The sequence below is a fragment of the Sinocyclocheilus grahami genome, unplaced genomic scaffold, assembly GCF_001515645.1.
Source record: "Sinocyclocheilus grahami isolate Dianchi unplaced genomic scaffold, SAMN03320097.WGS_v1.1 scaffold133.1, whole genome shotgun sequence".
In the NCBI taxonomy this organism is placed as follows: Eukaryota; Metazoa; Chordata; class Actinopteri; order Cypriniformes; family Cyprinidae; genus Sinocyclocheilus; species Sinocyclocheilus grahami.
This window is the reverse complement of record NW_015505312.1, coordinates 1,342,532-1,368,937: the sequence shown is the minus strand read 5'-3', so window position 1 is coordinate 1,368,937 and position 26,406 is coordinate 1,342,532. Positions and strand designations below refer to the sequence as shown.

General features: G+C 37.4%; 2 protein-coding genes across 2 annotated transcripts; one reads left to right on the top strand and one right to left on the bottom strand.

Moving 5' to 3' along the window:
- Positions 1-3,750: 3,750 nt before the first annotated feature.
- hapln3 (hyaluronan and proteoglycan link protein 3) lies at positions 3,751-8,198 on the top strand. The gene is made up of 5 exons (XM_016279788.1): positions 3,751-3,859; positions 4,290-4,459; positions 5,701-6,072; positions 6,404-6,706; positions 7,186-8,198. The coding sequence occupies exons 2-5, from the start codon at positions 4,333-4,335 to the stop codon at positions 7,470-7,472; spliced, it is 1,089 nt and encodes a 362-aa protein (XP_016135274.1). The 5' UTR covers positions 3,751-3,859; positions 4,290-4,332; the 3' UTR covers positions 7,473-8,198.
- A 5,195-nt stretch (positions 8,199-13,393) lies between these two features.
- LOC107590830 (aggrecan core protein-like) lies at positions 13,394-20,429 on the bottom strand. The gene is made up of 17 exons (XM_016279746.1): positions 20,353-20,429; positions 19,891-20,274; positions 19,604-19,778; positions 19,302-19,429; positions 18,921-19,214; positions 18,386-18,682; positions 17,972-18,155; positions 17,720-17,847; positions 17,344-17,637; positions 17,160-17,255; positions 15,935-17,062; positions 15,723-15,836; positions 15,202-15,360; positions 15,032-15,114; positions 14,784-14,928; positions 14,355-14,537; positions 13,394-14,245 (listed from the first exon to the last, which is right to left on the bottom strand). Exons 1-17 carry the CDS (start codon positions 20,426-20,428, stop codon positions 14,160-14,162), a joined length of 3,954 nt encoding a protein of 1,317 aa, XP_016135232.1. The 5' UTR covers position 20,429; the 3' UTR covers positions 13,394-14,159.
- Between the last annotated feature and the right edge of the window lie 5,977 nt (positions 20,430-26,406).

The window sequence follows — 26,406 nt, the reverse complement described above, 5'->3', positions numbered from 1 at the left end:
CAATATGATACGAGTATTAATATGAATTAATATTAATAGAGCTTTAGGAGAAAATATATGGGCAGTATTTCTCTGAGATATTTTCTGAGAAGAATTGAAGTGGTAACAAACACTGAAGAATATTCTAATAATCCAGCATGATCTCTGCATTTAGGCTGCATGCATTTAGATTTTCTCTGGTATGGATTCTGTACTGATGTTAGCATTTGATTTTTCTCAGTTGTTTTCATTGCAGTAAAGACACATTGACTTTGTAATTTCTATTCAGTGTGCTCTTAACACTTTTGTCATTTTTTAATGCCTCATACTGTAGCACTCTTCTTGTGTTCAGATTGTTTAGAATAGATGCATTTCCTTAGTATTTCTTGAAATAGTTTCCTCATGTTTTCAACTGTAGAAACAAATAAAGAATATAATAGATACTTATGGCCTATCAATCATGTTGTGTCTTGTTATGAAACCTCCATAATATGCTTTTATTAAAAAAAAGTTCAAATCTTTGGATATTTCCTCAACTAAACAAACCGGAAATCATCAACATTCTCGAGTCTTCTATTAACCACAAAAAAAGTCACAAATTAAATATTTCATATTAAATAATATTATCTTTTATAATAATGATGCATTTATCATAATAGAATTATTAATAATGATATATCAGTAATAATAATATAATGAACATAATATATAATAAAAAAAGGGATTTTATTATTTTATTGTATTATGTGTGCGTTTATGTATTTATTTGTACCCTAATAATAGTATAAAATAACAATGAAATGTATTTTGTATATTGTATGTGTGTATATTGAAAAAAAATATTTGATATATTTTATTATATTATTATTATTATCATTTATTTGTATCTTTGCCAAATACGCCCTTAATACAAAACTCCCTTTAGTTCTGATTGACTGGGACACACTAATATACAGGGCTCTAGAAACTCAAAGCAGGAAGGCCTTTATTATTTTATTGTATTATGTGTGCGTTTATGTATTTATTTGTACCCTAATAATAGTATAAAATAACAATGAAATGTATTTTAAAATTAATATAATTATTTTAATACGTTTAATATTTTATTTTAAGTGCGTATATTGAAAAAAAATATTTGATATATTTTATTATATTATTATTATTATTATTTATTTGTATCTTTGCCAAATAGGCCCTTAATACAAAACTCCCTTTAGTTCTGATTGACTGGGACACACTAATATACAGGGCTCTAGAAGCTCAAAGCAGGAAGGCTGAAGAGAATCAAGTGATGTCTAAAGAATGGCAGGAAAACAGCAGCACCCAATGGGCAAAGCCAGGAAGGATTCTTTTCTGGAAAAACAAGGCTATTTTGGATGAGGTATTGTGGCAAATATTTTGTCAGGAGCAAACATTCTTTGCTTTCTAATAACATCTCTACAAAGGAAATCTCGCCTCGTCCGCCTCATTGCTTGACAAGTTTATGAGGGGTTGTACACTGGGTCAACATTTTTTAAATTCACCCTCCCCGTCAAAATCATCAGTATAAAAGGAAGTATTACTAGAGTTTCACTGCAAGCATTTTTGATGGAAACTGCCAACATAAATAAATCAAAAACCCACAAAACTGTGTGGCTGAATTCCATTCATTCACAAGCATACAGTCATTCAGAAGATGATGTTTGGAAGCACTTACATATATTGTTCAAGCCCTTTCAGCGCAGTTATTCATAGGGAACACAATGTCAAAGAAACACCCTTTTAAAAAAATGTAATATGCCACTGATTCGGCACATCAAGTGTAATTTGTCACTCATATACTGTAAAAAAAAACTATATAGATTCACTACTGTTTGGGATAAGTACTTTTTTTGTTCATTTTATTTTTATTTAAAGAAATTAATACTTTTATTCAGGAAGTATGCATCAACAAAGGTTAAGTAAAGATTTCTATTTCAGTTAAATGCTGTTATTTTGAACTTTCTATTAATCAAAGGATCTTGAAAGACACAAAACTTTTTTAAATATTGATAATAAATGTTTCTTGAGCAGCAAATCAGCATATTAACTTATGACTGATCATGTGACACTGAAGCCTGGAGTACTGATGCTGAAAATTCACTACATAAAAAAAAAATTACAGTTTAATTTTTTTTATTAAATACAGTGGCGAGTAGAAGAAACATCTTTCAAAAACATTTTACTTTTAAAATGTATTCATTTTTCTGGAAAATGCACAGTGCAGCTAGTTAACATTTAAACGCTTTATTTGTGTGATATAATATTTAAAATCTTAAAAATGGATCATTTTCCAATAACCTTTTAAAATGAAGAGTTTTTTTCTCAGGCAGGCTGCAGTAACTACTGACAAGTGCGCCAGGAGAATCTAAAACCTTTACATTCAGCCATTTTAGACCCATTCATTTTGGGCAAACAATTAAGAGTACAATGTTCTTCCAAACGATAGCTGCCAAAATCATGCTTCTGTGAAACCCACAGCTATTCAAAGGGTCTCGGCGTTCCTTGCCTAAGGCGACGGCTTTCATCTTGGCTGTGGGGACTAATTGACTGGGATCTTCAAATGCGTCGCTAATGTTGTGAGCATCTGTGAGAGAGACGATGTAAATGTGCTCACTCTTGCCTTTTAAAGTGTCCATGATGTATGATGAAGAACAGCTCACATAGAAGTTACTTTCAAACCAAGCAGCGTTTTGTTGGTCAACATGGTGAATTCACGTAAGCAACTTGAACATGATGTGAACAAATGCCTCCCTGTGTCGATTTCTATTGAAATGACTGGATTTTGCCAGAGAAAATTCGCCGAACAAATGTAAATGTGACCGAGAAAGAGAAAGGGTGGCAGGGGTCATAATTATAATATTGAGTGATTCTGTCAGTACAACATCCTGGTCCCTCCAAAGGCCGCCTACCAGTCTTTTCCTCTTTAAATATTGTGATTTAGAATTTACATCAACTGTATCGCTAAATAACAAGGACAAAAGGTCAGAATTTTGGAAGAGAGAGATAAAAGATGAACACTATAGCTACTTGCTGCTGCACAGAGGTGTGCTGACAGAGAACAACAAACTTTTGAATCCCTGGCGGTCACGAGTAAGAGGAAAATTTCACATCTGCAAGGCTATGGATACTTTCCTCTGCTATTGACTTTGGAAAATTAGCACACTTTGGGGGTTTTCGCTGAGGAGAAGAGGAATTTCGACCGCTGACTTTCCCATAGTAATCTTTTTTGGGACTTCGGTCAAAGGTCAAGTCATGTTTCTGGTGTGTAATTTCATATGCAGTGGTAATTTTTTGTTTTATTTTAACGCCTGTGAAAATATCCGGTCATACTATTAATATTTTTTATTGTACAGATTTTAGGGTTCGTTTTCTACCTAAAAGGACATAATTTATAACACAGTGCATTCGGAATGTAAAAGAAAAATAGGTATGTGACAATCTATTATTACCAACTGTGTTATTAGGCTAGGCAGCCTCTGAGGCCATTAAGAATGGTTGTTTTTTTTGTGACAAACCCTCGTAACAAGAGACCTGGGTGGAATATATTCTGCCTGGCACCGTGAACACAAGCTCTAGTTTCAGTTTTGGGAAATTATCAACACACCTTATGCTGTAAAATTATACCGTGATGATGGACAGCAGCCCTTGACTGCATTGTAGACCCCACAATTATTATTGTTCGCGAGCTGGAGAACTTCAAAAGAGATGCCTGACTGACGTCCCCTCACGGTCCCACAATATTATGAGAGAGAGAGAGAGAGAGAGAGAGAGAGAGAGAGAGAGAGCGCTTTTATTCCTCATCTCGGACGATGAACAGAGTAGTTGTAGCAAAAGGAGCCTGAGAACGTATTTTACATTGGTAAGTTGCGAAAATGCTTTTATTATTTAATGAATGTGCATATTAGCAGACTCTTTGCATGCCACAATTCACTAGTTGACAACAACAAACACGTTTGCGACTTTAAATCTGTTTTTGTATAAATTTGATAACTTTTTATTACATACGTTTTACCATAGTCGTTCAACTACTTTTTATGTGGCTTACTTGTATAGCTAGTTATATCCTTTTGACTTATTGCTTCTGCAATCGTTTAACCAGCAACTTCATGCAGTTCTTGTAGAATAGCTAGCCTATTGATTGATGATTGTGTCGTTTATGGCGAGCAAGTCAAACTATTACTACTAAATCAGACTTAAAAAGTGCTAAAAGCTAAATATATGTTGGGCTATATTTGATTGCTGAACTCCTTGCTGATCTTGACTCATCTTGGGTTGTCTTCAAATTCAAGGACGCTGCTGGAAAGCTGTGGGATACAGGGAATCATCGTGAATATGTGCATTTTACGCCATCTGCTGGTGCTTTTAATGCACCTGGTCCTCGGAAGCCTTGCACAGCGATTCTCCAATGGCTATTATTATCAGGACATAGTTCATGGAAATGGAAATGGCAATGGGGAGAGTAAGTTAGCCTAATCATTTCATGTTTTCATGTGTGCAAAATACTGTAACAAACCAGCAAACAAAAGCTAGTTTGCTGATACTATAGTATGACATGTAGCCGTAGAATTCAACAACATTCTAACTTTTGACACTTATCATAGCATAAAATTGATATAAATTGTAAAGTTTTTGTATATATTTTTTAATTGTTTAAAATTTCTGAACAAGCATATTTGTTATAAACTCAGTGGGAAGTATAGTTATACAGTATATATTTTTTTATAGTAATAATCAGTGTTGGAGAGTAACTATAGTTAGCCTACATACAAAATAACATTACAAAATAAATGTAATTGTAATCAGTTACAGTTACTGAGAATTTTTTTTGTATTAAATTACAGTTACTTATAAAAATGTTAAGGATTACAAAGGGGGTTACATCTGAATATTCTCCCACACACACACATATACAGATTTAATTGATTTCTTTCATAAATTGCAGTGACTGCTCTAAAATATGTTTTTAGAGCAGTCACCAATGTTTCAGGAGTTTAGGAGAATAGGACTTTAGGAATTGTATTTCCTATTTGGGTTTATGTATATGCTTTATTATTTTAAGATTAACTGTTTTTTCCAAGGCATTGTTAGATGCCAGTGTTACCAGCCGTAGCTATACAAAGATTTGATTTTTAACAAATCATAACTATTTAACTATATCTTATGATTTTAAATCTGTAGCCTATTTAACCTCGGAACAATCTCAAAGTAAAAAGAAGTGTGACTAAAGTCCGATTTTGTGGTGGCTGTGCTTTCAAATTAAATTATTTTCATTTTAATTCAAGTGATGAAGGATTTTGTGTGTTGAGTACTACTGTAATGTTTACCCTGCCTGATTTAAATGTTTGAAAATGATGAATGAACAGTTAAAAACATTCTAATTTTAGAAAAGTAATCAAATGTAATTAGTTACATTATTTTGATAAAGTAATTGAAATAGTTACAGTACTTATTACATTTGAAATGGGTAACTTGTAATCTGTAACCTATTAGCCTACATTTCCAAAGTAACCTTCCCAACACTGGTAGTTTTAATATACAGTTAGGATGGTTAAGACATCACAAAAATGTGAACTCTATCACAAATCCATCAAAAATTCACTTTTGCATAGTTGAACAAACAAATAGCCTACTATATAACAAATAATAGCCTACTTTACTCTCTTTGAAGAGTTTATTCACTTACTTAACGTTTCTTTTTAGTCTACTTCCACAAGATCCGTCTTCACGTCGAGTCTCCTGAAACTCTAGTGTCGGCTGTCCAGGGGAGTAACGCTACACTGCCGTGTCTTTACCGCTACGAGCCTGAGCTCAGCGCGCCGCGCAAAACGCGGGTGAAGTGGTTCTGGCAGCCGGTGAGCGGCGAGGGGCAGGAGCGTGACGTCATGGTGGCCATCGGCACACGTCACCGGAGTTACGGAGACTTCAAAGGACGAGTGCGGCTCCGCCGAAGCGCCCCGGGCGATGCGTCCCTCTTCATCAACCCGCTACAGTCCGACGACACCGGCCGGTACCGGTGTGAAATTATTGATGGTCTAGAAGACGAGAGCGTGACGGTGCAGCTAAAGTTTCGAGGTGCGTCACAGATGAACTCCTATCTAAAGCAAAGTGCGTTAAAGTTACCTAAACGCTATCATTTTATTACTTTAAGATGTAGTATTATATTATCAATTATATATTGTATTAATATAGTATTTATATAAAATGTTTATATTAACAATTTATTGTCTGATATTAACAACTACAAAATCTATGTTGGCCTATATTTGTAGCCTAGCCTACTTTATTTATTTATTATATAATTTATCCCCCCAAAAATGGGCAAACCCTAATTATCTAATTATATTTAATGATCTTTTATCTTTAACAAAATGTTGCTGATCTTCAGTGCTCTTGTGCTCCACAGGTGTGGTGTTCCCCTATCACTCCTCTAGGGGGCGCTATCTGATGAACTTTCATGAGGCTAAGGAGGCATGCGAGAAGCAGGATGCACACCTGGCTACCTTTGAACAGCTCTACGCTTCTTGGGATGAAGGGCTGGACTGGTGTAACGCTGGGTGGCTCATGGATGGGACGGCACAATATCCCGTCGTAGAGCCACGAGAGGCTTGTGGTGGCACCGAACTGGCACCTGGTGTACGGAGCTATGGCGTTCGGGACAAAAGTCTGGACCGGTTTGATGCCTTCTGCTTCACTTCGTCCATTAGAGGTAATAACGTTTGTATATATTTAGTGGAGTTTTTATGTATCCTCATATAACTTCATCTAGTCCTATGCTGATTGGTTTCCGTGAAATCTGGTTAGACAAACATTTGAAATTTTCCATAGCTGTGCTTTAACAGGCGTTTAAGTTTTTTAATTCGGACAAAGATGAATTAATGGTAATTTCGGCTCAGGATACAGTACATGTGGCTGCAATTGCTCATTCTGGAAAATGTTCCTATTTTAAAAATACAAATTGAGGATGACAAGTTGGGTGAACCTGGCAACAAGGATTAATTATAAAATGGCCGTCTTCCTTGTTTTCATCAGTCATGCATATGTTTTAAAGCTGTTTGCCTTGATATGCCAGTCGTATTTTGTTACCTTGGGTCAATTATTGCATTCATTTCTGAGGTTAAGTCGAATTTATTTTTAAGTTGCCAAATATGATGTGACAAGTTACTTTATGTCTTTCTTCAATGTCAGGAGAGGTCTACTTCCTGCAACATCACATCAAACTAAATTTCACAGAGGCGGTGGAGGCTTGTCAGAGCGATGGAGGTCATATTGCTAAAGTTGGCCAGTTATACGCAGCCTGGAGGTTTGTGGGATTGGACCAGTGTGATGCAGGCTGGTTGGCTGACGGTAGTGTACGTTACCCAATCATCCAACCCAGGATGAACTGTGGTACATCAGAACCAGGGGTGCGCAGCTTTGGCTTCCCTCCAAAGCATTTAAAACATGGCGTGTTTTGCTACAAAGTCCGCTGGTAAAATATACAATTCATTTTAAATGTATAAACACTTTTGTGAAAACCACAGTGAATTGTACTTCTTTTTCTACACTACTGATTTTCAAATCATAATAATGTGTTTGTATTGTGTCTTGTTTTGATTTGAAATGTCCTGGAATTCCTACCAAATTTACACTGCAAAGCTGGCACAGAGGTGCTTCTGAAGTGGCATTTATACAGTTTAATGCTGCTCAGAGGTGGCATAAATGCATTTACACCGCAAATACAATTGTATGCTTGGTATTAAGAGCTGAGGTAGGTCAGAGTCGGCTTAATTTAGTCTTTAGTTTTATGCAGCATTATGTCTATACACACAATTTTGAGCAGGCACAGAACAGCCCTAACTCAGCTGTGTAAAGATGCCTAAAATGTTCTGTTGGAAAATTTAATTTCAAGTGCTAACTTGGATATTTACACTTTAAAACTTAAAACAAAATTAAGGTTAAAACTAACTTTGTGTGGTCATCACTTTTTATACAGCATGTACAGTTCTACTATGTTTTAGGCCTAAATCCTGAAATTGGTGGTGGGTGATTCTTTAAACACTTTTGTGATCTGATTGCTTGTATTATGTAGCATTTTAATGCAAATAATCAGTTAGTCGGTGCCATCTGCTGGTATGCATGTATGCATGACTTCTTACTATTATCTGAGACGTCGTAATCCAAAAAGGTCAAATTTCATGTCAATAAATATTTTTCCCCAAATAAACTATTCTGTACATGTTTACTCATGAGTCATTTCAAATCTTCAGACAACTCAATAAATCAGTGCGTATTTGTGTTTTGGAACAAGTCAGCCTTGTCCCCGTAGATAAGCATGACATTCAGGTAAGTTTCTTATCCTGACCAGCAGGAGGCGCGCCGAAGTGAGTCAGCGGAATCCTGCCAAAGCCACTAGAAGGCAAGCCTGCAACCAACCATTAGCCGAAAAAGCGTAACGGCTAAAACTAACGCTTCCGGTCTGGCAGTAGGCGAGAAAGGAGACCAGAGGTCCTTTTTTAATGGATGCCAATGGAGGAGAGGCTTCACTACGCTGAATAAACAGCATTTTAGAGGAAACGGCTTATCATTTAATGAATCGACAGCCTATCTGCTAATCTTCAATATGTTTTACACGAAATAATACTTTTGGATTGAACTATTTTTAGAGTTTACCACAAAAAAAAAATTCAGTTTTATAAGAGAAGTCACTGACTTTTTGCGACAGGTGGGATTCAGCTTACGGCACTTCTCATTCATTCCTATAGAGCTCCGGACGTCACGTGACCCATTCTGTTTACACCACCATGCTGGCAGGCAGGGACGGCCGGGAGCGAGCAAATATGAAATGAATGGCGCCAGCATGAGTTTCAAGGCAACAGAGTTCACTGCATACTTTAATTCAAAAGACATAGACCTGTACATAGCATAACAGATCCCTATAATGCCCCTGTGGTGCTTTTAATGTGTTTTAATAAAGTAACGGATAGATTTCCTGACCAGTATCCTGATATCTACAACTACCTCATCAACTTTCCCTCCTAACGTTACTCCGGAGACTCTTTAAAAGCCTACAAAAGCCTGGAGGGGTACAAATGGACACAATCTCATTTTTTTGATGAATATTCAACCTGCTATGTCGTCACTGGAAGGGTAAGTCAACTGTGTTGTTAGCTAACGTAATCGACCCTAGCTGTCCTTGTAGGAAGCCAGCATAGCTATATCACTGTGAGTACAGTAGACATTATAAATGTCATGAAATCTTACCCGTTTAATCCCAAATTTTGTGTTGGTTAGCATGTTTTATTGCAGTGAACCATTTTAGTCGTCTATCGGGATCCTTAGGAATACGATAAAATGATTTCCCCTTTGCTTTATGGGACAATCGCATATATATATATATATATATATATATATATATATATATATATATATATATATATATATATATATATATATATAAAAATACGCATTGTGAAAATTGCGACATTGGCGTATTATATATATGAAAATGTGTATTTTTGAATTAAAGATAAGTTATAGATCTAAGATGGGCTGCTTTTGGTGCTTGACACTTTTTTTATTGGTCATTTTGTGTGTTTTACGAATAAGAGTAAGAGAATAAGACTACAAGGTTAAGAAGCTTTCATTTTACTTAAATGTAAATAGTTATTTCTCTATTTTGCAATAAAAGACAGCTTCCCTGATTGATCACGTCTCGGGTAGATTGCATGTTTTTTTGCGTGGCTGGATCTTGGACTCATGAAAAATAATCACGTAGTTTGTATTTGCCAAAACTGATTTACTGAAGTCAAAACACGAACGAAATTGGCGTTAGTGCGAGCGCCTCTTAATTGTGAAGCGGGAGCGTCCAGCCAGCAGAGGATTCTGCAACCTTCCTCAAACCGTTATGTTCAGGATTTTCTGATTTACGAATACTGTGTGAGGGGACAAGAAACGGGCCAAGGGAGGTCACGTACGGGACACATAAATGAAGCCCAATTATACGGGACGGTTGGCAACCCTAGCCCCTGGCATCCTTGCGCCCAGCAGCTGTCCGCCATGTTGAAATAGTAAGGTTTGTAAGGTCTAAATCAGTGATGGGCAAACTGGGCTTTTCCAGGCCACTTTCCTGCAGAGATTTGATCCAACCCTGATAAAACTCACCTGCCTGTAGCCTTCTAGTAGTCTTAAAGACAATGATTAGCTGGTTCAGGTGTGTTTGATTAGGGTTGGAGCTAAACTCTGAAGGAAAGTGGCCTGGAAGGGCCAAGTTTGCCCACCCCTGGTCTAAATAGTCTGGTTTTAAATTATTGTTGTACAACTGTCGATACCAATGCTACAGCCGCTCTAGCACTCTCCTGATAGCCTGCCAAAATGCCGGAGTTTAGATTGCGTGACGTCAACCTCCGGAGCTCTATGGTATCCGTAAACTGCGATTGAGTGTCGCAGAACTCTGATTGAAATTCAATGGCGTCAAGGCTGTAATGTGATTGGTTATTAAGGGACACATGATCCAAGTTAGCCGTTATGCTTTCTCCAATAGTAAGTAATACAGACCCTCTCATCTCCCTATAGTAAGATAATCTCTGATCCCGCCGCCCCGCGTCAAAGAAGTAAAACAACAACAACAACACACACTTGGTTTAAGAGAAACTCAACATCCTTCATGCCGGTGTCACTGAGTTTCTCTTTAGCATTAAGCCAGTTATGGGAGGGGGTATGATTACCCCACTCTTTCCACAGGATTTCATGATCCCTCGGCGTCAAAGTTGTTCTTTATTTACACCTGCTTCCCAAACATGAATGGACGGTGGGGGAGGAATAGCACATGAAAAGCCAGCAGTGTTCCTCAGTCTGGCTTTTTCACTCTGCTAACTGCTCATAAAAGATGCACAGTGTTAGGTAAGAGAGGTATATTCAAGAGCTTTTAGGTTTTTTCTTATCCCTTGAGAAAATGTCATGAAGTAGGCACTGTTTTGTTTGCCGTATAATTGAGGTCTGGGATGTTGAATAATGTTGGGTCATGTTCACATGAACTGTCCCTTTTTTGACCCGTCTCTCAACAATATACGTTCAATAGATACTATGTATGTAGAATATAAAAGGCTCTATGTGTATACGGTGTAAATACATACAGTATATGCAGTGGCCACAAAGTATTTGGACATTTAAATTAATCATGCATAATTTGTTGCAAATGCCACTTGATTTGATAGGCTATATTCTATCTAAAGCAATGATGTACTTGTCTAAACATTATTTGGGTGCACAATGTACAGCATGAAAATTTAACATTTTCTAATTTTGTAAATTTTTTTCAGGCATGGAAACAGTGACAATCAATTAAATTGTTAAAAAATAATTGAAAAGTCATGTAAATTTGTGTTGTTATTGCCATTGTTTGTTCAGTCTCCATAAAATCTGTATCTAATCACAAATAATTGAAAATGTCATGCCGGAGAAGTTATGTAAATACATTGGTCAGGTTGTAGGAACCCTGAATAGAGTAAACATTCAACTTAATCCTTATGATAATTTGGGGTAGAATTACTGTTTATATATTGACTAAATAGAGGCTAAGTTCCAAGCATAAGTTTCTCTTAACATTTATCTTTCTCTCACACAAACTCACCATACAACCACTTAAATATTAAGTGCATGGTTTTTTTATGCTAAAATGTTTTCCATCCCAGTTTAATATGCAGAAAGAACTACAAGTCAGTCGCTGATATGTTTATTTCCCAGAAAAGTGTGAACAGTGTGGCTCTGTGTGTTTAAGAATCGCGATCAGCCCGACAACAGCAACATTGGCTCATCCAATAGCAGACATTTTGGGTGGGACTGTCTGTTTGTTTGACCAATGCCAGAGGGAGAGAATGTTTGGAAAAGCTTTTTGAAAACAGCCATTAATTTTGCAATCCAGTTTGTTGATGCTAGTGGCAAAGAAATTACACATTTCAGCTTCAATACCACTCTGGTATTAAAAGAAAAATGACTTTATTCACACATTTAGTCTGTTTATTTTAGGGGTACTAAGACAGATATGAACTCAGCGTAGAGCTGACAGTGACAGAGTGCAAAATGAATGAGAAATTGCTCTATTGGAAACGATTGACTCTGTCAATCAACATTGTGGCACACACTATGCGTGTTGGCTTTTTAGTATGGACTTTTAAATTGTTTTAGGCAATAAAAATTCCCATCTTGTAATCCTGTCTCATTTGAAAATGTATGTTTGTCTCTATAGGCAATATTAGAGCTTAAATCTGTTGTGGAGGCCAAGCCGAATCATACGAACTTGTCAATTAATAAATCTTTCTAATCTGAGTAAACATTTGTATACTATTGCAAGTTGACCTAGAATCAGAAGCAAAAAGCTGGGGAATTTATCTTTCACAGTTTCACAGAAACACAACTAGACATTTAAACTACAACAAACAACAAAACACATAAAAAGACGCATCTAAAGAATTTGAAATACTAATGTTCTTAAATGTAATTGTGTCCAGCTGTGGTCATTAAAGCCTTTTGTCTTGTTCTGAACTTTATTGTTACCCAGAGGTACACGGACAGTATTACCTTTGTGCTATCTAATGCACAGATGTTCACTTCGCATACTGTCTGCCCTAAATAGTATGTCAGATAAGGATTTTTTTTGCATCCCAAATCATAATATGTTGAAAAAAAGTATGCCAAAGGTGCCAGAATGGTACACTATTTCCAAAGTTCATCTGTGCTCTTTGGGCTAATATTGCCCACAATCCCTTGTGTCCTCCTTCTAAACTGTATAAAATAAAAAGGAATGCAAGGCCAATGTTGCCACATGTAAATGTATGAACCTAAAAGTTAAGCTAAGGTAATTATGGAGCTCGATACAAACACTTACATTCAAATGCAAACGGTATGCGACAATACTAAACATAAAAAAATGTCCCAAAACTGTTATTGTGTTTCTACATATTTAAAAATGTGCATTTTCCAATCATCAATGTAGAAAAAAAAGTGTCTCATACGGCTCTGGGGGGTGAACAAAGGCCTTCTGCAGCGAATTGATGCGTAAAGCCGACCTCCATACGTCATCCACCCGGAACTTCTTCCTTTTACAACAATGAGCGCAAGCTACATTAAAGTGATTATTACGTTTTAAATATGGATATTTTTCTTACAAAAATGCATCGATTCGCTACAGAAGGCTTTTGTTCCCCCCCCGGAGCCGTGTGAGACACTTTTTTTTTATGGATGGGCACTTTTTATTTAGCTTGTTTTGGACTGAAGCATGCAACACCTGACGAGTGCCATGAAACAGCTTGAAAGATCAAAGATAATTTTTTATATAACTCCAGCTGATTCATCTGAAAGAAGAAAGTCATATACACCTAGGATGACTTGAGGGTGAGTAATTTATGGGCTAATTTTCATTTTTGGGTGAACTAACCCTTCAAGTATGAAATAGGGGCGAAATTGGGGATAAGGCAATGTTTATTCTGCATAATTCTACACTACCTTTACTATTGCTGCAGTATGTAGTATGTATACTGTGCAGAGTATGCACATTTTGTCACCTTTGCTCATATGCAGAGTAATAGGTCATGTAATGGTCATGTCAATGCCTACTCTTTCACTTATTATTATTTTTTTTTTTAAATGGTAGGTAGTATACTGTGCCATATTCACTAAGTAGTAAGCTAATCTTCCATTCTGCACATACATAGCCACATCACAGTTTTTAATTGTGCCAATTGTTAGAGAGAAAAATGTCCACACAAGTAAGCATTAGTGTTATCTTGTGGCCTGGAGGAAACCTTTTAAGACTTACACTAATGGTAAAGTAAATTCCTGCGCTTTGCTTTTATTTTAGGGACTAAGTGGGGATTATGTAATAATTAAAGTGAAAACTCAAGGGGGGGGGGCTCTGTGAAATTTAGTCCATTCTTTTTAGATTAGACTATCTCCTGTGGCCCAGAAGTTACGTAAGTGGGAGGAATAAAATCCTATTTAAATACATTTAAATAAACCCAGATATCTTTCTTTTCCCCAAAACATAGCTCTGAGTAGCACTTGTAAACCAATCAGCCAGACGGACTAAGTAAAGTTTGTCATTACATAAGTTATTCCCTTGTCTTTGAGATGATCTTTATTAATAACAGTCCTCTGGATGTTTTGAGGTGTGTTTTTTGTCTTGTTTAGAGGACTTTCCTCCACGTTCGACTATTGACTGCTTTGGGACGTGTCTTGAGGGATCTTTTCCGTAGCCTGTTGTTTGTTTTGCCTGTTGAGGGAGGTAATAACATTGACACAAATACTTTTGTTGTTGGAACTTTACACTACAGAGCATAACATAGTAACTGTGCCATCTAGTGTCTGTGGTGTATACTTACCTCCTAAGCATTCCACTTTAGGCTCCTCCCACTGACCGTCAGGTAAGCAACGTACCACTGAAAGGTGGCGCTGTGTGAATCCACTGTCACACTGGTATCGAATGATGGAATTAACAGGGTAGCGATCTTTGCTGTTGCCTAACATCCTGGCATTCTTCACTTCAGGAGGCGATGAACATGTGACTACAGTAAAAAGAGTAAAACAGCAAAAACATTTATCTTTCTATTAAAACAAGAAAATAGAAGTTCCTTTAAGTTTATAGTATTCATGGTCCATTGATAATTAAACAAAAGTATCTTGATGTAGCTGCACTATAATTTCCATAAATTAACACAATAAATTAAATGGCTATTGTTATAGGCTAATAGATCATTTAGCTAATTGGGTAGGGCTGACTTGGTGCTGAAGTTAATGTCACCTCTTCTTACCAGATCCACTCTTGCAAGTAAAAGGAAGATGATAGTTGCAGGGTACATCATTCCACTGGCCATCCTCATGCCATATCATTACAACACAGTCTTCTCCAGTGCTGAAGTAATTATCTGGCTGATTGGGTCTCCAGTTTTCATATTCCTGCAGAGAAATTAGCACTGGTTGAAACAGCGACTTACTGCAAATGCCTCAGAACACAGTCGGTGCTCAATTTGGAAAGAATCTCAGAGGAAGGTGTTCTTACCAAAGGGCTTCCATCTGTCCAGCGAAACTGATTTTGCACATCCTTGTCATTTAGTCCAATCCATTGATAGTCATGAGCTTGATCTAGGTAATTTAGAAATGTATAAGCACTTTCATTTAGATCAACAAGCAGGTACATGTCTTTTATTCAGATTATCAGATCAAACTCACTTTTTACAAACTCTTGTTCTTGTTGGGAGGAAATGCTAACCAGGTGAGAGTTTAGCTCTTGACAGTGCTGCTCCGCACTGGTCCAGGTCTCACGCTCATCAAAATGGATATAACAGCTGCCCATGAACTCCATCCACCCTTCAGTACATCCCTGTACCACTGACAACACAGAAGAGACAATGAATTTTACTAGTTTTTATGTGTTCTTTAAGGGTGGCTAGTTATAGAAGACTAGCAAGACTGACAGGCTCCCTACCTACTGAACAGGGTATATCTGTATACTTAATTTGGCAAAAAATATTCCTTTCAAATGGCCTAGAAAATCCTCATTCATAAATGCACCCTACGATTTATAATTTCATGCAAGATAATCAAAAACCCTGTGAAGTCCAGTTTGATTCCATTATTTGCCAGTAGGAAGTAACAAGGCAGCAAGACAAAGGTGGTTAAAACTGTCCTTAAGTCACAATAAATACATAGCATGATATATTTGTTAAAATGCTCCATGACTTTTCACTTACATGTTAAGCAGTTTTCCCCGCTGAATCCTAAATGACACTGACATATTGCAATGCCACCTTGTAGAGAGCATAAACCTTGACCACAGGGGTTTGGATCGCAGGAATTAGCAGAAGCTGTTAAAGACATATTCATCTTAATTAAAAATGTTAAAAAGTATGTTGTTGTACACCAGTTAAATAACATCAAAATTATAGTTTTGTTCAGTTATTACCATCAGTTAAAGATAGCTCCATAGCTTTTGGTGTTTGTAGTAAAGCTGAAGGTGAAGTAATGAGTATCGAAGTGGTGGGTGGTGTTGTGTTCAGTGGTGACTGATCAGTCACATCAAATGCTTCAGTGATGACATTAAGTTGCGTATGTCTTTCTGGTAGGAGATCAACAGTTTCATTGACACTCCAATAATCTTCATATGAAGTACTATTAGAAAGAGATATGGAGAGGTCCTCAGCATAATGTTCTTGACTACTGCCCTCTCCACTGATCTCCACTGATCCACGACCCTGTTCTGTTCCGATTGTAGGCCTAAACGTCAACTCGACCTCATCGTCCGTTAGAATGACAATCTTTCCATCCTGACTCTGAATGTGGCCAGATACCTCACCTGAGGGATGACTGGGATAACCTGAAGCAGAGCCAAATCCAAAGCCAATGGCAGAGCCAGATGCAAAGTCAATGATGGTGCCAGATCCAAATCCAGAAGCAGATCCAGATCCAATAGCAGAGCCGAAACCACTAACATCAGTCAAGTCAAATGGAGAAACACCAGACAATTCCTGTTCTCCAGAAGGACTTGCAGTCAGATCTATAATTTCTGATTTTATAAATGATACACCAGAGAAGCCTGACCCACTTGATTCCTCACCACTGAAGAATCCACTTGTTCCTAAACCACTGGATCCACTGCCACGTCCTGATGGATGGCTTGATTCCTCACCACTGAAGAATCCACTTGTTCCTGAACCACTAGATCCACTGCCAAGTCCCGATGGAAGGCCTCTAGCTCCACTTTGTTCATAAAAAAGTCCAGATTCCTCTCCAGATTCTTGATCCCCTGAAGAGACTGAAGTAATGATAACACCACTGCCACTGCCACTACCTTCTCTTGCCTCCATAGAGCTGCCCGAGGCAGAAGTCTGCCACATGAGGGTATCTGCACCTTCTTGGTACCTCACAAGGTGACCTGATCCATCACCACTTTGGCCAGAACCGGATATGCTCCCACTGGGTATGTCACTCCCTGACATGTACCCAGAACTGGAATTAGGATCACCTGATGCTGAGCCTGAGCCCGATCCAGATTCAGACAGGTCCACAAGCAAGGGAGAGACAATTGGACGAGCTGTAACACACATCACAGTAAGTTAGCATACTTAAATAAGACAATAATGCAGTAAAGATTAGCAGTAGCAAGTGGTGATATCCAACATATCTCATACCAGGTCTCAGCAGCTCTGTTATGTCCATCATGTTAAGATCCTTCCCCATCTTTTCAGTGTTCAACATATCTTCATCAAGCAGCATAGACAGAGTTGCTGAAAAATAAACAAGAATCTCCCAGATCAACACCCAGTCTTGCCTTTCATTGCAAACTCAAACATAAAGGCTTAAAAGCTGCTATACCTTTGATGCAATATGCATCATATCTGAAGTATGGGTTTGGGAAGCCTGTTTGGTTTGGTTGGGCATAAATAGTGTGCACTCCTGTCTTGTTTTCACCACAACCAAAGCCTGGGTTGCGGACAGGATAGCGGACACTGCGATCAGACAGCCAGCCTGGACTGCACTTGTGGAAACCCTGATTCCATGAGGCGTACAGTTCTCCAGTTGAAGCAAGAGTAGAACCCAGTTTTCTGCAATAGGCAACAGCTTCAAAGTAGGTGAAGCCTGCTAATGAGCTCACATGGAAGATCTCCCCTAAGGGATAGAGACTGAACAGTGAGATCATAGAGGATTAAATAAGTGTTCATTTTTATGTCATGAATTAACCTTTACTCACCCTTTATCTGGTCCATATAACAGTACACATCGTACCGCTCATGTGCAGGCCTAACATTGTAAGAGCGTATGCCAGGGAGGTCCTTCTGATCTCCAGAGCACTTCTTTTGAGGATGCACAATTGGATATCTGAAAACAGTGTTGAATGCTAAATAAGGTGTCAACAATATTTGATCCAGGATTCCAGTTAATTCAACAGAAACAAATGCAGTTAGGAACATATAGGGCAGCACTTTGTAAAAAATAAGCTTACCTGACAGTCTGGTCCTGTAGCCAACCTGCACTGCATTGATGAAGGCCAGCTTCATAAGCCACCTGAAGAAGCTCAGGGGTGGCTATGACTGCTCCCAGCTTCTGACATGCCACTTGTGCTTCCTCAAAGGTGTAAGCATAGTGTCTGGAGTCAGCACGATAGTGGAATACCACTCCCTTAGTTTCTAGGGCAAAGAAAGGTTTGGCCATATTTAAACTCTGCTGTTTGCACATGGTATTAACATCTGCTTTGAAAATCAGTTGATACACCATTGATTTTGTTCCTGTAACTCTTGCAAATCCTTGTTTTTGCTCAATTACTTTGGCTCAGTTACCTTCAGTGGTGTTTGGGTGTTTACACTGCTAATTTGATGTGGTTTGATGTCATACACTGGATCCAGTTTAGTTTACTTACCAGCAGTAACATTGTCCATGGGAATCTCATATCCCAAGTAAGGCATAGCCGTGGCCACATTAATAATGTCCTCCTCAACCTCAGTTATGTTGGGAGGTAAAGGTAGAGGACTTTCAATGCTTGTGGTGTTAAGAGGCTCATCTGTCACTAGCTGGCCACGGACCTCCCCTGCTGTGGTCACCTCTTCAGTATAGTCTGAAGGGCTTGAGGTGACTGTAGCCACACTGAACATGGAATCCGTGGTAGTGTATATTTTAGGAAATGGTGAGGTCTTTGTTGAAACCTTATCTTCTTTTTCTGAAAAATAATTAACAAAGTTTGTGAGAATTGACAGTCTTTTGAATCATAATCACAGACCTCCTTAAAATGCTGAAGTTTGGAACAATAAAATGGTGAGTAAATAAGTTTTTCTTTTTTGAGTTTCTGTTCCTTTAGTGACATTATGATATGATTGTTCTGAGGTGTGTAAATGTGAAGTGATTTAGCAGGCAAAGTACAAAAAAGCTAAAATATGAATTACATTCTCTGTGCTTACCTGCATAACAGATTACATCATAGCGGGAGTCTGGGTATGGATAACCAGTCTGATTCGGAAACCGGTAAACCGTTCGCACTCCCAAAAGCCCCCCACCACACTGGGGTCGAGCTATGTTAATTGGGTACCTCACACTCCTGTCTGCTAGCCAGCCAGCATTGCACACATCCATACCAGCCTTCCATGCTAGGTAGAGTTGCCCTGTGGTGGCCAGTTGGGCTCCCAACTTTGCACACTGGTCTTCAGCCTCTACAAAGGTGAACTTCTCCACAGACATAGAGTAGAACACACTGCCTGGGTGATGATTAGAATCCATAAAGTAAAAACAGCAAAAACGCACCAACTAGTTAAATTTCAGTTTGGAAACACTGTCTGAGGTACCTGACATTTTCTCTGCAAAACAGTACACGTCATAGGTCTCGTTGATGTCTCTGACTCCATATGTTCGTACCCCTGGGAAATTTTCTTTGTCTCCATAGCAAGGCTCTCTTGGCTCATGAATGGGATACCTATGGAGAATTGCATAGAATCTTATTATAGTTATAACTTAACTAAATGGTTAATAAATATATTAGTATTGTTTACATTGTATTCACTGCGTCTTATACACCTGCTCATGACCACCCATGTTTGTAAGTGGTTTTTATTTATGTTGTTATTAGATATGGACCTTTTCACATTACCTCACAGTTTGGTCTGAAAGCCAACCAGCATCACATTGATGGTATCCATCATCATAGGCAGCTTGCAACTGTGCGGGAGTTGCAATAACAGCACTGTTCCGGATGCAGGCTGCCTTTGCCATCTCAAATGTCAAGGTATATCGGGTAGATATTGCTCGGTAGTGAAACACAATGCCTGTAAAGATTTGACCCACTCATTTAATTCTCACTTTCAGTTATTTATATGTTTAATAAATGTACTTTTTGTGTGTCTGAACAGTTTGAAAGTCTTCAAACTGAAGTCTTACCTTGGATGTGCATTTCTACAGAATCATAGTTCTCTTCAATCCCCTGCATGACCTCACAGCGGTAGGTGCCGGAGTCACTGGAGTGGAGTTCTGAGATCTCAATGGTGGCATCAGTTGGCACCATGGGGTAGTTTACCATATGAACCCGGTCCACGTAGTCTGTCTCAACCTGCACCACGCCCCCACTGGCAACAAGAATAAGAGATATTCTGCCCTTGTAGATGTAGCTCCACTTAATACGGTGGGGCAGTGGGGCAGTGGTTGGGGCGCCAGGGTCCTGGACAGTGTTGTCCTGGAAGTAGCAAGGTATAATCATGCTTCCCCCCAATAGGGGACGCAGTGGTGGTTCCACAGGGATACTCACACTAATGGGGCTGTCCTGATCTGTAAAACATAATTTCATTTTGAAATTCTCTTTCACTTAAAAGCAGTAAATCTTAGCAATCTAAAAAGTTCACCTACCAGCCATGTCCCCAAATAAGATCATGCCAGAAATGGCATGGATGTATGCATATAACAGGAGCCAAATCAAAGACATGTTTCACCTTAGGAAATATAGAAAAAGAGTGGGTGCTTTATATTATTATATATATAGTACCACACACATTTGACTAATATTCAACAGTGATGCATTGAACTAAACCCTAAGCAACTAAAACTGTCAGAAAGGGTGTCAGAAAAAATCTGCAAAAGTTATACTTTTAAGAATCGTCACGGGGCTGGTACCCTTAAAGGCACAACTTTGTTTCTAATACCCCTTTTAGAAACTTAGAGTAGGGGGTAAATAGGGGTAAATAAGGTACATAGATGTCACTTTAAGACTACTGGCCCAGTAACGAGCTGATGTACCCCTAAAGGTGTTGCATGTAGGGCACACTGAACTGAGCAAATCACTCAAGCCATTCCAAAAGCAGTTTCTCCGTTTCCGAGGCTTTACATGGCCTGACTGAGCTACTGTACTCCTGGTGGAAATTTGGAATAGATTGGAAACATGACGTCATTAATTCACTCTCCCATTTAAACGTTCACACATACACTCTCTTTCTCCCTGTCTCTCTCTAAAGAAGAATAGTTCACTGTTTGAGCCACAGGAAATGTTCTGTTCTGGTAAGTTGAATTTTAATCAATGGTTACTGTGAAATCTGCTTGGGGAGAAAAAAAATTATATTTCCCTGTATGATTTATAAATTCTAAAGTTCAGTTTGATAATGAACACAGTGCATCATTCACTACTTTGCTTGAATTTTTCCCTCTTGGCTATTGCTCAGGTTTTCTGAATCAAGCTGCTTTAAATGCACTGAGTGACTGTAGGAGACCTCCATCCTGGCCCGGCCCTGAAGTAGCTTTTTATCTCCCACCTCTAATGCCTTACTTACTTCTGTTTTACTGGTTTATATGCCAGTAGGATCAGTAGTAAGAACAAAAGACCACTTCCTATACAAGTAAATGAGAGCTTAAACATGCTTTCACTGTGCTCAGACAAAAATAGTACAAATATTTTAATATGCAATACTGTTTATTCTATTTTTAATAGATTCTGTACAGAAAATGTTTTTACATCACACACACACCAACACACGCAAATAGGTTGTGTGTGGTGAGAAGTGCCACATTCAACATATGCTTGACAGACGGAAATATGTTAACTCGGCTGTCTGAGGTGAGTCAAGGAGGATCTCCTCCGTCATGAAGACAAGATTACATTCTAGTCCAGAAAAACAAATGATGCCAATTTTTTCACAACCAAAATGAACAACTGCATTTTATGAATATGAATATAATTCTTTCTTTGTAAAGTATATCTGCCTACTGGCTAGCTTCAGTTCTAGTCTTGTGAACTGTGAAAGGGAACCGCCTTCTTTAAAATGACCAGTCACATGGGCCTTTCAGATGCTGTTTAAAAAAATGTGACTTGATGTCTACAGCTATATTCTGGTCTTGTCAAGCAGGGGTGGAGAGAGGACTTCCACAGTATCTCCATTCAGCCAGTGTGGTATGTTCTCTTCCCATCAAGCACAGGCCAATAAGCAGAGTTCTGTTTCTGCTGTGGTCTGTGCTCATGGACGCAGAACTGCATTAAAGCCAATGTAAACACTGCTGTATTCCACAGGAGGCCCTAAATCACCAAAACCCCAAGAGAGCCACAGGACCAGAACACTGTCCACATTCAACACACAGAGTGGCAGGTAACTCTAGTACTGTAATATGGTACGGTGAAAGTATGTCATGTTAATCATGGACATACTATATGCAATCTGTAGGCATGCATTTGGTCACAGATCATGACTCGTATGCACACTTCCAAGCATTTTGGAAAGGTATCTTTACCTATGACACACCTTGCCCAGCCTTATCAGGAGATTTTTACATCCAAGATGAAAAGATAGAAAATAACTAATATTTGAAATACAAATTAATAAACCGCAACATTCATCTTGCACTGAAATTGTATACAGAAAGAAACAATTTACTTACTCAAACACCCATGTTACTTCAATGTAATTACTTTCCTCAAAAATGAGAGAACAGTAGATGCTAACTAAAATTAAAAGGCTAGCATGCCAATATAATATTGGTTATATATTAAGATATTAATAAAATATATCCATTCTATCCATTCATCCAGTTTAATTTGAATGTTGAATTATTTCATGATACTAATTAACATGCTTTATAAATACTGAATATTAATAAAATAATAGAATTTATAGAAAATAATAATATTAATATAACAAAATATTAGAGTTGCTAGACATGTAACCAATACAATTGTATAACAAAATTCTAAACTTTAATAAACAAATTAATAAATAAAACGTATGATGCATGTGTGTATATATATACAGTATATGTATGTATATGTATGTATGCATTTAATAGCTTTCAAGCAATATTATAATTAACTACAATAAATAAAAAAATTAAAAACTTACCAAACTAGTAGTGTGCCTTCTTGTTTGCTTTTTGTAATGTCCTTGTGTCTTGCATTAATCTGTCGGTTGGGAAATTTCTAAAATCCTGTGTTTTTAGACTGCTTGCCTTCCCTGTGTGAGTCAGGAGCAGAAAGGGATCTAATTGAAATTGGGCACAAGTTTAGCAAAGTGAGTGGGAGAGAGAGACAGAAAAGGGCAGAGGGAGGCAGAGAGGTAGGAGTGGGGACTATTGAGTGCCATTGAGTGGCATTTTGAATGTTCAAATCGTAACTTTAGGGTAGACTGGGGCTGATAGGTTGCAGGGGTTGACTGACACATGAGTTGTAATAAGATGCTGTCACAAAAATGTAATGTTTTTGCCCTCTTTACCCACAATCATTGATTCTATAAATACATTAAAAGCTCAAAATGTGTCAAAGTGAGGATAACTTTTTGATTTTTATGGGCATTTTTGCTTCGATAAAAATGAACACCTTCTCCTCAGCTAAACATGTTTTTAAAAAGAATTTACAGAAAGATATTTAGATCAATGTTAATTAATAGATACAGGAATCTGTTATATTTTTACATATTTGTATAAAATAAAAAAACTTGGGAAAATTATTGTCATTGAATCTGTCTTGGTTATTCATTAGTTGGTTTGCCTTTATGTTTGTTTTATCAGAGATAATCAACAAAAAATTAAAATGGTATCAAGCAACCCCACCCCAGTTTCCCCTTACCCATAATACCAGTATTTTAGATCACTAATATTTTCTAGCTAGGTCTTTTTAATTATTAATTAGGTTTTTAATTCAACTCTACAAGAAACCAGAAGAGGTCATGGGGTCATTGCTTTATTGCTTTGTGTTTGTTTACAATTAGAGTAGTGAATATCATGAAATGTGCATAGTTTATCAGTCTTCATCATCTGTTGTGCATCAGTTGTCAGTTGTGTGGAAATATCGGTCTGGGCTTCAGTTTCCTGTTTAGTACAGGTTTTATAGCTCTATTGTGGGCCTTTGGTGTGGTATATTTAGAGACACTGGTGAATCTTGCAAGAATCTCTCAACCAAATATCAGTCTACGTCTGATGGTGCTGGAATTTCACAGTTCAAACTTTAAAGTGATGACTCGCCAACAGAAGCTGCTTTTCTGCACTTTCTTGAAGTGTGAGATACACCTTTAAGACTCTCCTGTCCTTATACAGTAAGAAACTTGCTTTGCCCAATAGGCAGTTAATATCCTTTACCCAAACAAGTTGATTATCTTGGCTACGCAACTCAACTTGCCTGCTATCGAATGTAAATTCAGTAAAACAATGGGATGGAATTCATCACCCATACTTAGGTTATATATGGTCAGGAAATGTGAAATTATATTGTTTTAAACCCATGAGCCCAATCACTTCTGTGCAAGGAATGTGTCACAGGAAGTGTGATAAGACTGGCTAATTATGTAAGAGAAAACTCTGCAACGGCCAACATTTCAGACATTTAACAGAGCAGAGATTCAGTACAAGTTCATAAAAATGGTCTGGTTACACATTGAAAGTTTTTTCCCATCCTTTTCTGCAGACTTAACCATTTCGATTGTTCTAGTAAACGTTACTTTCCACAGATATATTTACAATGTCTTGAGTAGGGACCTCCAGTGAGCCGGTACACCTCGTTACACGTGCAACATGAACAAAACCTGCAATATATTCACATGTGTGAACTATAAACCATGTGTGTAAAACAGAAATTTAATTTCCAGGAAAACCATGGACGGCTCAAACGAAAACATAGTGTCTGGTCACACAAGCTGTGCTTGTTAATTCTCATACTAGCACATTGTTACTCTAGTGCGTACATTATGAATCAAACTAACAACCTTCGAAGTCTTACGAGTGACCATTGAGATATATTTCAAAATATAGTAAGAAGTCAGAGAATTGCAGGTATTGTCTGCTCTTAACGGTGAAAAGCTGACCCTTATAACATACTTAGTCTATAACAGTTGTAGTTCAGTGAGGAGTTTGAATGAGGTGGAGGATGAAGTGAGTTCATTAGGGCCAGGATTTTACACGTCCCTGGATACTAGTTAACGGTCATGAAATAGTAAAGCAATGACATCATCTACATAGAAATATCAATAGTATATGTGTTGTATTGCATGTTTAAATGCTCTTAAATGTAATTATTGTTTAATAATCAAAATTACTTGAGTAGACTACAGGTCAAAATGTTTGTAGTAGTTAAGGTTTTTAATGTTGTTAAAATAAATAATTATATTCAATCTTTTATACTCCACACTGAGGCTTATTTGATAAAAAAAAAGAGAGTAAAAACTGTAATATTGTAAAATTTGTATGTTTTTGCTGAAACTGTGATACACTACCATTCAAACATTTGGAAAATGAATAATTGTATTCGGAAAGGACACATTAAATTGATCAAACGTGACAGTAAAGACATTAATAATCATTATCTAATAATAATAATAATAATGATAATAATAATAATTTAATAATTAAATGTTCTATTCCTCAAAAAATCTTGAAAAAATATATCATTATTTCCACAAAAATATTGAGAAGCAAAGTCTGTTTTCAACATTGATATTTAAGATATGTACAAGATGTAATAATGTAAAATAAATAAAAATTGTAGTATACAATTATACATTATAGAATGTAAATGTATGTAGAGATCCAAGAATTCTTCATGATTCTGATTCAGTGGGTCTCAGAACATAACTTGAAGATAAACTACCTTTAAAAGAGATGTCAGTCAGACCGTCGTGGCACAGTATTTTATTGTTCACAGCAGGAGTCCTGCAATTCACAATGTTTGCTCAAGTTCCTCTCTAAAATGAAAATGAGAAACACATATTCATCAGAGTAAACATGCTTCATTGCTTATTTTTCAGACCAGCATGTGGATGGAATGGAAAACAGTAGCGTTTTCTTTGAGGTGACAAATTTGAAGCCAGTCAAGGACTTCCGATGCTTCATTTTTCATTTTTCGTCATGGGATAGAAACATTTTTAGTGGCTAATGTTCACAAATTACTGAAATATGGCTCAGAACCTCTATGTCACATAAGTATGTCACAAAAGAGAGAGAAATTGCCTCAGAATTAATGACATGACTAAGGATTCGAGTCAATTTGTGAATCATACTTGATTGCCCTTGACATTAATGATCGTATTTTGATGATCAAGATGTTCCTTGATGATTGCTTGACATATGATGAAGGCCCAGCACAAAAAAAAAAAAAGAGAAACACTGACATAAAGGACACAGTGTAAGAGATGAAGTGCACTAATAGCCCCCGAATTGGTCATATTTGAATCATGTCACAAATGGTAATATTAGACCTCGACCAACCGCCAAACCTAAAAATGTGTCAGATTTCTTTGATTAATTCTTCCTCTTTGGTCAATCCTAGAGCCAGTGTTTTGAGCCGGCCTATCTTCACATTAAGCTTCTGGCAAATGACAAATGGAAACATGATTCATAGTGCACAAAAAATACTTGATGTCTGCTTCATGTCTTAATTTGGCCTTTCTACCTATGAAATGTTTAGAGACTATGTAATTGTTGATTCATAGTCATCAG